The following is a 16673-nucleotide window of genomic DNA, read 5'->3' on the forward strand; positions in this document are numbered from 1 at the left end:
GTTATCCAACAGGAGTGTACCACATATCTACTACTCATGACAGCTATTTGTTTCTTGTGCCAGTCTGAACAAACTCCTATAGCTTACTTGGACGGGGATATTGTACTTCTTCCTACGCTGAAATGCAGCTGGGGGGTATATTTCCCGAGTGTATAGAATAAGGTTGATTGCCACTTCTAGCAGCTCCAGTACAATATCACAGGACACTGCAGGAAAAATGAAACTTAGCAAACACAACTCAAGAGATGACAACTTTAGGCAATACACAAACTATGTGTATCTAGTTCAGCTACGTATGAAAATGCAAAGGGCCTGCCTTCAGGAGGATCTTGTCACACACACACACACACACACACACACACACACACACACACACACTGTGCAGCTTAGGAATTTTAGATCTATGGGAACAGAGATTATGTACAAAAATTCAAGTGAGCATTAAAACAACACTGAATGGGGGCAGATCCACCATCTACCTCACAGCCCAAACTATCCCAGATATTTGGAGAATACCAGTATTTTTCCTTATTGATGCATTTCACATTACCTGCTAGGCAGAAACAACTCATTAACTGTATATAAAATGGGGTGACATAATTCAACCAATCAACTGTCTCCCCTGTCAGCTCCCTAACCTCAACAACTTCCACACCCCACTTTCTTATGTAATAATTGTACCAAATCTATTCCATTTCTTTTTTGGCTTACCATACCCCTTCCAACCTTCAAACTCACATAGCATATACCCCTTAATGTCCAAACATTTCATATATCATGTAAGCACTCTCTCTTCAACCTATCATCATCAGATTTATGTATTGCACACCTTCCATGAACCACAGTCTTTCTTATCCTATCCACTCATGCACTCCAAGCACATTTCTCAATAATTCGATTCCCAATAATCATACTTTTGACACTGTTTTTATGCCATATCAAAGCTTCACATTTATACACTGAATATTACTCTCTACAGTACACATAAAAAGTCTTACCTGAAAAATCCATGATTACTTTTCTCAAACTATAACAGTGATGGAGGCAGTTGACCTACTCATATCCACAGAACTCCCCTCAGGTAAAAATGACTCCATCCATCCATCTGCAGAACAAAAAAGGAAAAACTATTAGGCCATTCAGACTGAGAATGTAACAGATACCAGACAATTTCATTCAACTTGCATGAGCACCATAATAAAGATTACACTTAACCCCTTAACCGCGGGGCATCACTTTTGTGTCACTTGGGAGCAAGGGATCATACCGCGGGGCATCACTTTTGTGATTCTGTGTTATTTTGAATTCGCCCGGGCTTTCAAGTGGTGGCTTGTATCATCTATCAGTACTGCCAATGTCCAACACTAGTCAGCACTCCTAATCTCATCTGTACTCCCATCCATTGTTGACAATTTTGCCATTTTTCCACATTCTTGACTCCCCTTCCTACCTCCCCTCCATTACCCTCTCCTCTCGCCTGCCCGGCTGTGCTACGCTAAGTAAATCTTCCCTGGAATTTTCCACTGATTTCATCCTTTGAAATAAGCCCTATGCCCTATTCTTATACCAAATAATATATACAAAAAAGAAATAAGGTAAGTGATAGTGCCATACACCTGGAATTGGCTAATTATCACCTGACAACACCTCACGTGCACTCATTTGCTAATTATTGCTGTTTATTTCCCATTGAAATATGCCATACAATCTATTCTCGTAATAAAAATATATATAAGAAAGGAAGGGAGAAGCCTAAGTGATATTTACATTCACCTGGAACTACCTAATTTACTATGTATTGTCTAGATTTCCTGCCAATCAGTTCATAGCGTATATATTAGCAGCTGTCACCACGCTGACATTGGCAGCATTGCACTCCCCCTAGGCGGCTATGCCACCACACTGTATTCAGTTTATTGTCGTCTTTCAAGGTGAAACCACGTAGAATTCGCGCCTGTCCAATTCCGACGCTTTTTAGCCCCATGCAAAGGGCCCTGTGACCTCTACCCCCTACTAAACCTCGTGTGGAAAAGGGTAAAGGGCTAAGTGACTGCTGTGGAACGTCAACTGGCTAATTTGTCAATGAAAATGATAGAGTGCCTATGATCTTTCTGGTGAGTAAAACAGTGCAAGTGGAAATGTAAATAATGTGTAAACAGCAAGTGAGAGCAATAAATGTAAATATATGTGAACAGTGGAAAATAGTTTTATAAGTTACTGCAAGTGACAGTGCATAACACAGTGTAAATAAAACAGAAATGTAAATAAAATAGAGAATGTATATAAACAGAAATGTAAATGAGTAGTAATATAAGAATAAGAGTATATATATACTAGTAGTAATGAAAGTGAAAGTTTCACTCTAGCATGTATGATTATTATGAGTTATGAAAGTGGAAGTGAAAGTGACAGATTCACTCTCAACGCTAGTATACAGGACGAGAAAGTGAATGCTACATATTTTACTGAAAGAGAAATTGAATGCCTACAGTGACAATAAACTACTATTACTGAAGGAAACTTATGGATAAAGACTGTAGATATATATAAATGTTATATAGTAATAGAAATATAAAGTGTGAGTGTTTTTATGAATAATAAATGACAGAAACACCAGCGGCCAACCAGCGCAAGTGGGAAGGTCATACGCGCTCGTAATTTTCATTGCTTTCAGTGTTTTTTTGGGGGGGAGAATGGATTCCAAACTAGTATAGTGCTTCTAGTGATAATATCAGGTTGTGGTAATCATATTACGGGTTGTCGGGAAGTGTAAAGTGGAGACTTCATTACCCAACTTCAGAGGTCTCCACAAGTCCTACGGTACTCGACGAAGGCTCAACAAACATCCCAGGAGAAAGCTGAAGGCATGTGCCATACGCATATGTAATTTTAATATTCTAGGACTAATAACTGATTTTTGGCAAATATTTTTAAAGAGTCTGTCGGAGTGCGAATATGCCCGTGAGACACGCAAGTCAAGCAAAAACAACCCCGCGGTTTAGGGGTTAACACAACCAACTCAAAAAGACACATCTAAATTGAGTAATACTGTCTGGAAACATATATATATCTATTGCCGGACACGTTCATCCCATTAGGGGTGGCCACAAACAAATCGACTTCTTGTTGCCCTGTCTCCTGCCATTTCGTTGCCCTCCCTCCAGCTCACACACCTCCCCTCCCATATACCTTCCCACTCCATCTCTCCATCTCAATTTTGGTCTCCCCCTCTTTCCCCCCTTTCACCTCACTCACTCATATACATTCTCCTCATTGGTCTCTCACTCTCCACATGGCCAAACCACCACAATGTATTTCTCCCAAACCACAACACTCCTTCACTTCCTCATTTGTCAGTTTGTCTCTCCATGTAACTCCACATACTCTTCTCAACACATTTCCACTTCTCTCACTCATGACTTGCGTCCTTCCAACACCATATATTAGTGCTGGTATCACAACACACAGATTGTCCCCCCCCCCCGCCCCGTGGCAGGGGGGCACAATCTGGCCACAATATAGGGTGGTACTACTACTCTGCAGCCAGGTTGTGTTAGGACGAATTCTGCCACTGTATTCCCAGCGTGTCATAAAAGGCAACTAAAAGGGAATGGGTGAGGAGACTAGGGACCCCCTCCTCTGTTTTTTTAGTTCCTCCAATTAGAGCGGGAATAGAAAGGGATGGGGGATTGAGTTATCTCCGTACCCCTGAAGACTGGGTCTATGAATGTGCGTGGATGTAGTACGACTGAGGTTAAAAGAGAGGAGATTGGGAGAATGTTTGTGAGAAGAAAGTTGGATGCATTAGCTCTGAGTGAAACAAAGATGAAGGGGAAAGGTGAGTCTAAGTTTGGAAGTATGAATGGCAGATTGTCAGGTGTTGACTGAGGAACGGTGAGAGAATGTGTGGCCTTATTAGCGAGCCAGGAAGTGCGCAGTGTGTGCCTGAATAGAAGGAGGTGTCATCGAGACTGACGTGGGCGAAAGTAAAATTTGAACGCAAGTTGTGGGTATTTGTGATTGCATATAAGCCTGGTAGCTAAAGGGATGCAGACGAGAGGGAGTCTTTCTGGAGTGATGCCAATGAGTGTACAGAGTTTTCGAGTGAATGTGAATGTGGAGGGCCACCTGTTATATATATATATATATATATAAACAGGTGGCCCTCCACATTTGCAGGGGATAGGGGACACCCCCCCCCCTGCGAATGTGGAATTTCCGCAAATATTTGATGCGCCCTCGCGTAAATGCCTCTAAGGCCACAAATCACCCCCTGCGAGCAAGTGTGCACATCCTGTATATACCTAATAAACCATGTCTGGGACCTGAAAACAGCATTAAATATCACAAGTAGTTGCAGACCAACTGTACAAAAATGTTTAATAATAAATAAGTTCTGACTTGGTATAGCTGTACAAAGTTGGGGTAAACATGCACATGGAGACTTCCACAGACTCCCGCAACTGAGTGCGTCTTGTGCACATCCATGTGAGTGTGAGCAAGTCATCAGCTACATATTTACCCCAACTTCTTACAACCATACTCATTAAATTCATATTTAACTCACCACTGTCCCTGAACTTTTGGCTGACAAAATCTGACGACTTGTGATGATGATGATCATTATGAAGATGAACATGACACAGATGGGACAAAGTTATCACAAGTAAATCGCACAATCGGGCACTAATTCACTCACCTAACAGCACAGCAATGCACTTGTTATGTGTTACTTGAACACATAAGCACAATTATTGGGCACAAAAACAAAATTACGGGTGTTTGGCATGGCAGCGTAGAGGCAGCGAAACGACTGCGAAAAGCTTATAAGAAAAGCTTGGGTAAATCATCTAGAAGAACACAGTATGATAACAGAAAGACAGTTTGGTTTCAGAAAAGGAAAATCATGTGTTACTAATCTGTTGAGCTACTATGACAGAGTAACAAACACAATACAGGAAAGGGAAGGATGGGCGGACTATCTATTTAGATTTCAAGAAAGCTTTTGACACAGTACCACACCAAAGACTTTTATGGAAACTGTACCATCAAGGAGGAATTCGAGGCAAATTGTTTTGTTGGATGCAAGACTTTCTCATAAAAAGAGAAATGAGAACAGTACTAAGAGGAAACTACTCATCATGGAAAGAAGTGAGTAGTGGAGTACCACAGGGTTCAGTGCTGGCACCAATCATGTTTTTAGTGTATATAAATGATATAAACAGTAACACTGGAAATGACAGCTATCTGAATATGTTTGCAGATGATGCAAAAATACAAAGGAGAATTACTAACACAGACTCTTGTAAAGAGCTACAAGAAGAATTACTCTTCAAGAATGGAGTAGTACATGGCAAATGGAATTCAATGTGGACAAGTGTCATGTAATCAAGTTTGGTAAAAGTGGAAAAAGACCTGATTGGGATTATAAGTTAGGAAATAAAACCCTATACACATCAGAAAGAGAGAAAGACCTAGGTGTGATTATCAATAACAGACTATCTCCGGCTGACCACATCAGCGAGAAGGTACGGAACACGTATACACTGCTTGCAAACATGAGAATAGCATTCACATACATAAATGAAGACATGCTAAGAAGGATAATAACATCATTCATTAAACCAACCCTGGAATATGCATCAGTAGTCTGGAGTCCTCATCTCAAAAAGCACATAGACAAGATTGAAAAAGTTCAAAGGGCCGCTACAAGATGGATACCAAGCTTAAGGGACCTAAGCTACGAAGAAAGACTAAATAAACTGAATCTACCAACACTACAGAAGAGAAGGAAAAGAGGTGACATGATAATGCTATATAAGTGCATATCAGGGAAGGAGAAAATAGACATAAATGATTACTTAACATATGGAGAGGCATCAGCAAGAGGACACTGCAAAAAACTGCATAAGAAGAGAGGTGATAAAGACGTAAGGAAATTCAGTTTCCCAAACAGAGCAATTGATCAATGGAATGCACTACTGAATGAAATAATGTGCCAAAACAATTCACAAATTTAAGGATATGTATGATAAATATGGTTTAAGACACGGGACAGTACGAGCTTGACTCATTCCTGTAAAGATACAATTAGGTAAGTACAGACTGCAGCAGAGACAGAGAAGTGCTGGAGCATGGTGGTTTGGTGCAGGCCTGGTTTGGTGTGAAATGACCCATAAGCATCCGCACCACTGCACTTTGCAACTGCGAACGTTATCTTGGTTCCACCAAGGGGCAATCCGCAAATCTGACCCACGAAATTTGAATCCGCGAATGTGGAGGGCCGCCTGTACTGTACAGCAATTCAAATCTAACCAGGCTTTATAAAAGTGTGGGGGATGGGGAGAGTGAATGACAAGCCATTTTATGAATTGCCATATATGACCCCAATTTACCTGACCTTGAGGTGAGCAATTCAAGCCTAAACCAATTCAAACTCTGCTATTTCAAGAACATCCCCAAAAAATGATAGCAGGAATGGGAAAGCACTTACATATTATTTTACAAGTTGCCAATATGTGGTTCAGGGATATTACCACCATAAACGCTTAGTATGATACCTAACTCTAAGTATTCCACTACAGCTGGTTAGGTCCAGAAGAATATAGCCTACGGCAAAACCTGGGGAGGGGGTGTATTGGCAACTTGTAAAACTTTACAAGCACCTGTTCAAAGTAGCACCAATGGCTGACTGAAAATCAGACCAGAACAATGCCAGGTTCATCCCCGACAGTAAATGATACGGGTGAATCTCCTGAGCTAAAAAGACTAACGATCCATATAGCTCTCCATGGCAAGGACAGATCCCTGGATAGACTGCTGCATCTCATCAGAAATACACTACCAGCACCCTGGTGCGGGCTCAAACTGCCAACCCTACAACTGTGAAGCACAAGCCCTACTACTCAACTATTCTGGCATTATCAGTAAATGTGCTGAGGTCTACCGACAGGCTACACTTAAAAATGTCATAAAATGGCACCACTATCAACAAAGCTGGGCCGCTGATGAAATTGTTATTATAAAAACTAGGCCTTACTCCATTATTACTGATTTCCAATGGATGTGTCATTGAACAAAATGTGTTTACCCGGTAATCATTCAGTGTTTTACCACACAGGCACAGGGATTCCACATATCCTTTTGGAATTGGCCTTTCTCAAGATCTTTGTTTCATAAATTACCACAGATACTGGGCATTTTTAAAATTTTACCTGGGAACTGTGCGAAGACTTGTTATCTCACACAAACAAAATCCCAACAAAGTTACCACCAACAGTTAACCTTGTCGCCGAACTCTCCTAAAACATGTCTTACTATTGGTGCAATAATATGTTGAGCTTGGATAATTTCAGTTAATTAGGTTATGTTAGGACAAGATGGGTTAGATTTAAAGCCTGATAGGGGGCTTTGAAGCTTAAGTGGCTATTCCAGGTAGGTAAAGTCAGTGGAGTCTGGGAGGCAAAGCTTCCCAGTTAGGTTAGATGGATCGATTGGTTTCTTGTAGGCAGCGTCACACTGGGACAAAAGGTTTTCACATACGTGCCGAATGCTGAGAGGAGATTTACTAAAGCCGCCTTTTGGCGGCCCAAGCTACAGCTTCGGATTCGAAGTTCGTCTAGGGGCGCTTGGTTTCTGTCCGCCAAAACAGAAAGCCGAAAAATTACACTTGCCGATTGCAGCGTAAACACACCACAATCTCTTCTTAACATGAACTGGTCATTTTCCATAGAGCACAGGACAAGTATTTTACCATCATAAATGTGCATTTAGACCAAAAAACCTATGATAAAAACCCCGCTCACTTAAAAACTTATAAAAGGGTGGGAAAAAAAGTACACAACTGTGTTGAACTTAACAATTACCTGTTGCATTACAATTTTTTTTTCTCCTTAATATAAGCAACGGCCACACCACGTTGAGTACACCTTTTCCCGTCCGATCAGCGAAGTTAAGCAACGTTGGGTCTGGTTAGTACTTGGATGGGTGACCGCCTGGGAACATCAGATGCTGTTGGCATCCCTACGTCAAGTGGGGTTGGTGGAGGATTAGTGCCCCTCCCTGTAAAACAATTAACTCTAAGTCCTTGGCCACCCTGTCTGGGATACATGGCGTCTGGCGATGAATGAATGGATGAACTTATTTAAGCATGGATCTTCAACACAGGACAAGTATTTTACCACCATAAATGGGAATCTTTACTTTCAACCAGCCGGCCTTCTAGGTTTTTCCACGCTACTTTTTGGCCTAAGCTACCAAAATTGGGGGTGGGGGGGGTTCTCTATAACATTTCTTTTGCAAATTTTTTTTACTGAACTTCTCCAGGTTAGGTTAAGATTGGTTGGTTGTTTTCAAGAGTAAAATAAAAATAATTTGCAACGGAAATGCCAGAGAAGAAAAGTGCCTTAGAATGGTCGGAAATAGTGGAAAATGATAGTTAAAAGTTGTAAAATAGGGATGGTTGAAACTATGAATTTACCCATAAATGTCCATTTGCAACCAAACTGTTATGCTGAGTGTTTTTTGGCCGACTCCTCGTACTAAAAACACTAGCTACTGAGCGGGGTCCTCTTTCCGGACCGGAAGTAATGCACTAACAAAGGAACAGGACATAAAAACTAGGCAGTCCACCTTTAACACATCTATTACCTTAACTCTAACACCTTGACAATATTACATAGAATGATATTATGGGCAGAGGATACAGATATACAAAGTTACGTTAGTACAGCACGGGATGTTCACACACACTATAATTATACTTTACAATAGGTTAAGAGTCCATAAGTGAATGAGACTAACTTGCATTAAAGTCCAAAAGGTCTTGGTGTGCTGGGGCAATCGAGATGTCTGGGCTTGATGAGCCGGGGAGGGATTATTACTATAAAAGAACAAGGGGAGTAGAGCACTATAATTCACTGGTTGGGCTCGGCGCGGCAACTCTCGCCCGCGCGTACTCTGACAAAGGGGGGGGGGGGAATACTCTAGACTGGACTTGGGAATAGCACTAGTTGTACGAGCCCAGAACTTATAGTCTTTTCCAGGGGAAGGTATTTACGGACACTTTTTGGTGTAATCCCGCTGGTTCACTCTGTCACTGGATCACTATCTCTGTCTCACCACAGGAAAGGAAAAGTCACTATTCTTGCCCGAGTTTCTGGGGCGATATCACTTTGTCACTATAAGGTGTAGGTCCTCACTCTGGTCACGGTGCAGGGAGGCCCTCTTGCCTGGGGTCTCGACCTGTTGTAGGCCCTCCTCTGGTCACGGTGCAGGGAGACCCTCTTGCCTGGGGTCTCGACCTGTTGTAGGCCCTCCTCTGGTCACGGTGCAGGGAGACCCTCTTGCCTGGGGTCTCGACCTGTTATAGGCCCTCCTCTGGTCACGGTGAAGGGAGGCCTGTCTATGCTGGCCCTAGGGACTGGGGCCAAACAGGTGTAGCAGACGGGCCTGACGTCGTAGGGTCTGCGGCAGGGGGAGGTCGGCGTCGACGGGTTGCTGGGCTCGCCTGGGGGTCCGAGGGCTGCGAAGGTCTGCTGGGGGACGCGCCGTCAGGTGTGGGCTGCGGCCTCGTCTCCTGCTGGTACCTGGGGAAGACAAGAGTTTCCCGGGGGTGGGAGGTAGGTCCCGACTGGGACCGGGCCTCTGTTCAGGTGACACTTTTGGGGCAACTCTCCCGGGTGGTGTCCAGCAACTCCTGCAGGAGTTAGCTGACTTTAGAGGACACACGGAGGCCGTGGTCTCTCTTGCACTTATGGAGGGTAGCACAGAGGCGACTCTCTCTCTTGTCTTCACAACTGCCGTGGCACCAGGTTGATCGGTCCTGGGACCCACTTGTGGCTTTGTGTGAGGGTCTCTTGCCCTTGGAGTGGCTAGGGGTGAGCCCCATACAATCCACTATTGGGGCCTCCTGCCCTATTTGTTATAGAGAGTTCTCCTCCCTCGTCAAAGGACCTCCTGTCCTGGTTGTGGCAGAGGGTATTACGCCCTCGTGGCTCACGGTGGCAGAGGATACAAGCCCCTCGTGGCTCACCAGGATTGTTGCGGCAGAGGATGGTACTTCCCCGTGGCTCGCGGTGGCAGTAGGTGTAAACACCTCGTAGCTCACCCAGGGACCTCCTGTCCCGTTGGGGTGAAGCTGTGGTCGTCACCACAAAACTACGAGGGACTGATGTTGTATCAGTCCCACCCCACTGCTGTCGAGGGTTAACCCGCCGTGTAACTTGTTGCGGGTCTAGGCTCACCTGGTGTTGAGGTAGTTGCGGGAAGAAGGGGCACAGGTCAGTGGTGGTTGGATGACCCTCTTGTCCCGGGTCACTAACCTGACCGTTATCTCCTCCTCGGGTGGTGGGGTGGTGGTGGCCCGGTGGTGGTGTGGGGGGTGGCGGGGCGGAAGGTCCGGTCGCGGGCATTTTACCACCGTCGCTCGTGAAAAAGTCACGACCCCGTGACTGCAGGTGGTAGGTGATGGTGGCTGGTGTCATGTTGACTGGGGTGAGGTGCTGCAGGAGGTTGATCCAGTGGTTGGTCATTCTGGTCGGTTCGTGGGCTGGGTTGATGAACAGCCGGATGGAGGATGGGTGGTTTGTGCGGCGTAGGCGGCGAAGAAGCTGGGGCGTCTGTCGGATTCTGATGGGCGGCTGGCCGTGAGATAGCCACTGGACGCGGGTGATTTTCATGCTGGTGGTTGGTGCTTGGCGGGGCGGCTGTAGCTGAATGCTGGCTCTTGGTTGGCGGGTCGGTGCTTTTATGGGGGATGGGTCGGTGGGTAGGGGATTTGGCTTTGGGGAATTGGGACTTGGGGTTTTTCCATCGTGCTTGGTGGAGAGGGAGAGTGATGGGGGAGGTGTTTGGGGTAGGGGGTCTTTGTGGTGGTGTATGGTGGGTTGGCTGGTTACCGTGGGGTGGTGTAGGTGTATATCTGGGTGGTGGGCGTGAAAGGCGGCCTGATCTAGTAGTGGTGGTGGTAAGGGTGGGTGTGGGTGGTGAGGGTGGCTGAGCACGTGGTGGTAGTGAGGGTGTACGGGTGTTGGGAGGTGAGGTGGGTGGCCTGGTTGTGTGGCGGGTATAGTGAGCATGGTCGCTGGGTAGGGCGGGCGCGTTTGCTTGGGTGGTTCTGGGCGTGGTGCGGGCGCAGGTGGGCGAAGGTGGAGGAGTATGATTTGAGGAGGTAATGGTTTGGGTTGGTGGAGAGGCAGGGGATGGAGGGGGTGTGGTGTGAGGGGTGTTGCGGGAATGGGTGGTGGAGTGTGGTGTGGGCGTTGTTGAGTATGTGGTGGTGCCTGGGGGTGGTGGTGGTGTAGGCGGCGGTTGAGGTGAGTCAGGATCCGGGGTGGTGAGGGGTGGTGTGGTTGTAGGTGAGGTGCTGGGTGGGGGTGGTGGTGAGGGCGGTGGTTGAGGTGGGTCAAGGTCTGGGGTGGTGTGGGGTGGTGAGGTGGTAGGTGAGGTGCTGGGTGGGGGTGAGAAGTAGTAGGCATGTGAGTGTGGGGGGTTATTCCCGGAAGCGTCGTCATGGCCAGGTGGTCGGGCAGAGGTGCTGGGCGTGTGGTTATTGTTGGGTGAGTGAAAGGGTCGCACGTGGCGGTTGCGATACGTGCGCTGCTGCCCGTGTTGATTGATGATGACTTGATACGGGTTGGGGACTTGAGTTATGGTGAAGGGTCCGATGAATCGTGGTGCAATTTTGTTAGGGGTAGGGAGTTGGGCGACGACGACGGATTGGCCTGTTTTGTAGGGGTTGGTGTGGTTGGTATCGGGTGTAAGGTCTTGTTGTGCTTGTAGGTGGTGGAGGCGGCGTTTGAGATGGTGGAGAGGGTCGGTGGGGCAGGGTGGGGAGGGTGGCTGGAGGCGGTGGTGGAGCGGGAGGAGGAGCGGGGTTTCCCCGAATATTCGCTCGTGTGGTGTTATGCCGTCTTCTCGCGGGCATGTGTTCAAGCCCCATTGAACTATTTTGACGTGGGCAGGCCAGTCTTCATTTCCTGTTTGTGTGATGCGAGTGCGGACTTGATTGAGGAGGGAGCGATGGCTTCTTTCACAGATGCTGTTGCCTTGTGGCCAGTAGGGGGATGAGTGGGAGATGTGGAATCCGAATATTTTAGCTAATTCCTGCCAAACCTTTCCGGTGAATTCAGGTGCATTGTCGGAGTGCAATGCCTGGGGAATTCCGGCAGAAGTAACTAAAACTCCATTAGTATATTTCTTTACAACGAAGCATCTTTAGGCTGGTTGAGAAGGTTGCAGAGAACCTTCAAGACACAGGAGGTTCACCTGAAAGGATAAATACCATTCAGGCAGATATAAGGACAAGACTCAATTTTTTTCGCTACGACAAGAGTACAAGCCTTCAAGCTGGTTGAGAAGGTAGCAGAGAACCTTCCAAATAGAGGAGGTTCAAGTCCAAGGATGATGGTGGAAGAGGTGAGACTTGGCGACGGAGGTAAGACTGAGGGAGACGGTGGCGGTGACGGGGGTCTACAGGCAGGCCAGTGGAGCGCCGACCCCGAGACTGGGCTGGTGACACTGACGGAGGCGGCTCTGGCCAGGCTAATCGGCGCTGACCCCATTGACAAGTGGTCTCAACTCGACCCACAGCCAATTGCAAGGTAGTGTGCTTTGAAATTGTCGATGATAGTATGATGATGGTGATGATGATGATGATGATGATGATATAATGATGATGTGGACCTATAGCAATGTGGTATTAAGTCGACCCATAGCTAGTTGCAAGGTATTTGGCCATAGCACTTTAATCTGGTCGTGTGTATGATGATGATAATGACTAATGATTTTATTCTGCACAGCCATGACCAAGAGTTCATCGGAATTTCTCAGCCAGCATTGCGTCGTATCTTGCGTATTTCTCTTTCCTCCCCAGAGACAGGGAATATCCTTCCTTCCCATACTCTTTTCTTGTGTACTTCATATTGCTATCACATAGAAATAGTTCATGTAACAGCCCACATTGCCACAATGTGGGCAAACTTTGGCTGTCCCGTACCACACCACTCTGAGATTTTAACCTTCCTGTATTGCAACGTAGTATATTGATGATGTGAGCTTAAAGCAAGGTACTGTGTTAGTACTGTCCTTGGGTGATGATGGGAACGGTGAGACTTGCACGGAACCACTTTGATTTTGCTAGTACTGGTCAGAAATACTGATGACAAGGGTTCGTTATTGCTTGTGTTAGTTCTTGGTGATGACGGCAACCTGTTGCAAAGGCAAAAAAGTCAACTTTTCTCCTCGGTCTGTAACTTTAAAAGGTAGTAAAGGAGAGATGACTGAGATAGCGTGATCGAGTTATAGTGTCCAGTCACTAGGCGTACAACGTATCCGAGAGGGCAAGGGTAAATTTGTGGCCCTTATTTTCTGCAGCATTTGTCTTTGTTTTGGCAGATATCTGGTACCACTGGAAAACAGCTTTCACCACAGTTTAAGAAAGCCACGACATGCCATGACCGGCACAACAGCTGAGCAGAGAAAAGATAATGATGCTCTGTTCTTGTCTAGCGGAAAAGTTTTGGGTGTTTCTCGGCTATACTTGGCTCTATCGGAAAAGAGAGAGAGAGAGAGAGAGAGAGAGAGTTCAATAGCTGGAAAGGAGACTATGCTTTGATGTTCCTCAAAGCAGGGCAATTTTACAAGCCATACTAGGCAAGAGTTTTACTTATTGATACCAAATTTTAGCTGAAGTATTGTGTTCTCACTCGATTCGCCCACTTAAGAAAAGTATCCTATCCTTGTGTGTGTGTGTGTGTGTGTGTGTGTGTGTGTGTGTGTGTGTGTGAGAGAGAGAGAGAGAGAGAGAGAGAGAGAGAGAGTACGAGGATGCAGACAGAAATAGGAACAAAACACATCCAGTCACTTAAACCTCAGACAGAGTACCAAGTGGAAGGGACTCAAGTTTTAGGCCACATTACAAAACACAGACCAAAGCAATGTACAGGAAAAAGCACCACTGGGCCAGAAAAACAATATACGAAAAACAATGGGGCCTTAAAATCAAAAGACAACAAGGAGGGCAGGAGATCAGGCTGTGTTGATTGCCTTGATGGTCTCCTCTATCTGACAGAGCGTTGGACACTACGGGAGTCATTTCTGGACAGGAGGCAGGAAGGAGGGCGGGAGGGAGGGCTGTTATGTACTGCCTCTTCCATTCAGCACAACACTAGCAGTTGGACCTAATTATCTACAGGAGGATTCTCTCTCTCTCTCTCTCTCTCTCTCTCTCTCTCTCTCTCGTTTGTTGTCTGTACTACATTAGAAGGACGCATCGTGCCTATTGTGTACCCAATTTTTTAACACGAGAGAGAGAGAGAGAGAGAGAGAGAGAGAGAGAGAGAGAGAGAGAGAGAGAGAAAGTGTAAATTTTTCCCTGTAGTACACATCTCAGACACTCCAAAATAAACACACACACAAACACACAAACTTATGTAGACAGAACAGGCGAAACTTGGAATGTGACATCCGTAGACTTTCGGACAGCAAAATTTCTTGGCGAATTTATAGCCGATCGAAAGTTAGGTTAGGTCACTTTGGGCAGGGTTTGGTCTGATTAGGTAATTTTTGGTTGGGTTGGGTTCAGTTCGACTAGATATAGACGGATTAGGTTAGATTGCTTTTGAATACGTCGGTTTTCATAGGTTTTGGGTTGGGTTTTATTTGGTTGGGTTAGGCTGGGTTAGGTTCGGTTGGATTAGGTCATTTTAGGCTTGACTGGTTGGGTTAAGTCTGGTATGGTATGGTTAAGTGAGACTGGGTAGGATTAGGTAGGGTTAGATGCGGTTAGGCTGCGTCAGAATTGGTTAGGTTAGGTATTGGGAGGTTACGTGAGATTGTGAGGTTAAATACAATTAGACTGGGTTAGGTGAGGTTAAGTTAGATTAGGTTGGGTTAACTTGGGTTGGATTAGGTCATTCGAGGTTAGGTAGGGTTCAGTTCGAGCAAATATTGATAGGTTATTGGAGACTGGGCTAAAATAAATTGGTTTATGCATTCCGGTCTTTTGTTGGTCGGTCCTTCCAAAGTCAAACATCACAGGAGGTGGGCGTGGTTTTGTGTGTGTGTGTGTGTGTGTGTGTGTGTGTGTGTGTGTGTGTGTGTGTGTGTGTGTGTGTGTGTGTGTGTGTGTAATTCACCGGGTCGGTCAGGATCACTTGATGGTCGTGATCGTCAGCTTTTACCCTCCCGGAAGGGAGCTGAGAGCTCATATAGTCCGATCTAAGGGCAAGGCTGTGACCTTCACACACGCACACACCCCTGTGTGTGTGTGTGTGTGTGTGTGTGTGTGTGTGTGTGTGTGTGTGTGTGTGTGTGTGTGTGTGTGTGTGTGTGCTCGCTTCGTGTTTCGTCTATTTTATATATTTTGTGTGTGCCTTGTGTGACTGAAACTTTGTGTTTGTATGTTTCACTTCTCGTGTGACTGAGGGTGGACTGCTTAAGAATAGCACCCTTTATAGTTACGATTGCCTCTTCCTCAGTATAGCATATGTTTTTTGTTTATTTAGCTCTCTCTGGACGATTGTATAAGAGCTTCGTGGAAAATACTAGAACTAGAAAGATGGCAGTAGATACAGCCTTGTGTACCAGATATCCTGCCCAAGTTTCATTAGCAGATATCTTGCCCAAGTTGAATAAAGTCGTCTGAAGTAAGAATAAGCTTGAAGAGACGTTGCTGTACTGAAAGTCGTTGGATATGCCTTGTTTTACGTCTTTTCGTATGTGGCTGCGAGATAACAGACTCAGGTTCAGTCTTTTATGGGAAGCGTTAATAGATATCTCAGTGCTTTGCTTAATATGAAGGTTAATATGTCACTGGAATGTTTCTAAAGTTTTCCACCTCCTCTCAAGTAAGGGTGTTTACTGTCTATTACGCTCGTCCAGTTGGTGACATCACTGGTATATGTTTACAGCTCCCCACCTCTCAGGCATCGATGTTTATTCGTGTGTTTTACATCGGTGTTTATTAAACTCGCCCTATTGGTACGTAATCTGTCAATGGTATGTTTTTCAAGCCTCCTACCTCCCTCTCGTGCAAGGGTGTTTATTATCTATTACACTCCTCCTATTGGTAATTGGTCAATAGCACGTTTGTAGCTTCCGACCTCCCTCGTGCAAGGCTTTTTTCTGCTGATTACACACACCATATTGGGAGTTGAACACGTCCTGTCTGCTTATACAATGACAACTCTCTCAAATCATTCATGGTCTTCTCATAGCCTTCATCAGCCTCTGAACCAAGTAGTCTCGTCTGCTTATACTTGCACTCCTCATAGTGCTCATCAGCCTACGAACTACCTATCCAAGCCGTATATAAAGCCAATCAGTCCCACACAGTCCTGCACATCCACCTTAGATATAACCATATCTCCATACACACACACACACACACACACACACACACACACACACACACACACACACACACAAAATACTCTCTAACGGATCATGCTGGTGAGGAAATGTCTTTATGTAAATGTGGTGGTGTGGGAGGTTGCCATGGTAACATAGTCACCTACCACCAGTCAAGTAAGGATCTTCTTATCGATATCTTTTGGATAAGGCTCTTTAATATCCCTTTGAACGCTCACACACACACACACACAGAAACACACACACACACACACACACACACACACACACACACACACACACACACACACATGTAATCAAGT

General features: G+C 45.5%; 1 protein-coding gene and 1 pseudogene across 1 annotated transcript in view; one reads left to right on the top strand and one right to left on the bottom strand.

Moving 5' to 3' along the window:
- PolZ2 (DNA polymerase zeta subunit 2) overlaps positions 1 to 7639 on the bottom strand; it is a 33755-nt gene extending 26116 nt beyond the window's left edge. Inside the window, exons 1-3 of the mRNA XM_080271769.1 lie at positions 7543 to 7639; positions 999 to 1105; positions 88 to 206 (exon numbers count right to left, since the gene is read on the bottom strand). Of these exons, the coding sequence (XP_080127895.1) occupies positions 88 to 206; positions 999 to 1011 (132 nt within the window). The 5' untranslated portion in view covers positions 1012 to 1105; positions 7543 to 7639. The remainder of the gene's footprint in view (positions 1 to 87; positions 207 to 998; positions 1106 to 7542) is intronic.
- Positions 7640 to 7900: 261 nt separating this feature from the next.
- LOC145399168 (5S ribosomal RNA) lies at positions 7901 to 8019 on the top strand (annotated as a pseudogene).
- Positions 8020 to 16673: the final 8654 nt, after the last annotated feature.

This window comes from Coenobita brevimanus, chromosome 47, assembly GCF_032717465.1.
Source record: "Coenobita brevimanus isolate Jiangsu-jjx chromosome 47, ASM3271746v2, whole genome shotgun sequence".
Lineage (NCBI taxonomy): Eukaryota > Metazoa > Arthropoda > Malacostraca > Decapoda > Coenobitidae > Coenobita > Coenobita brevimanus.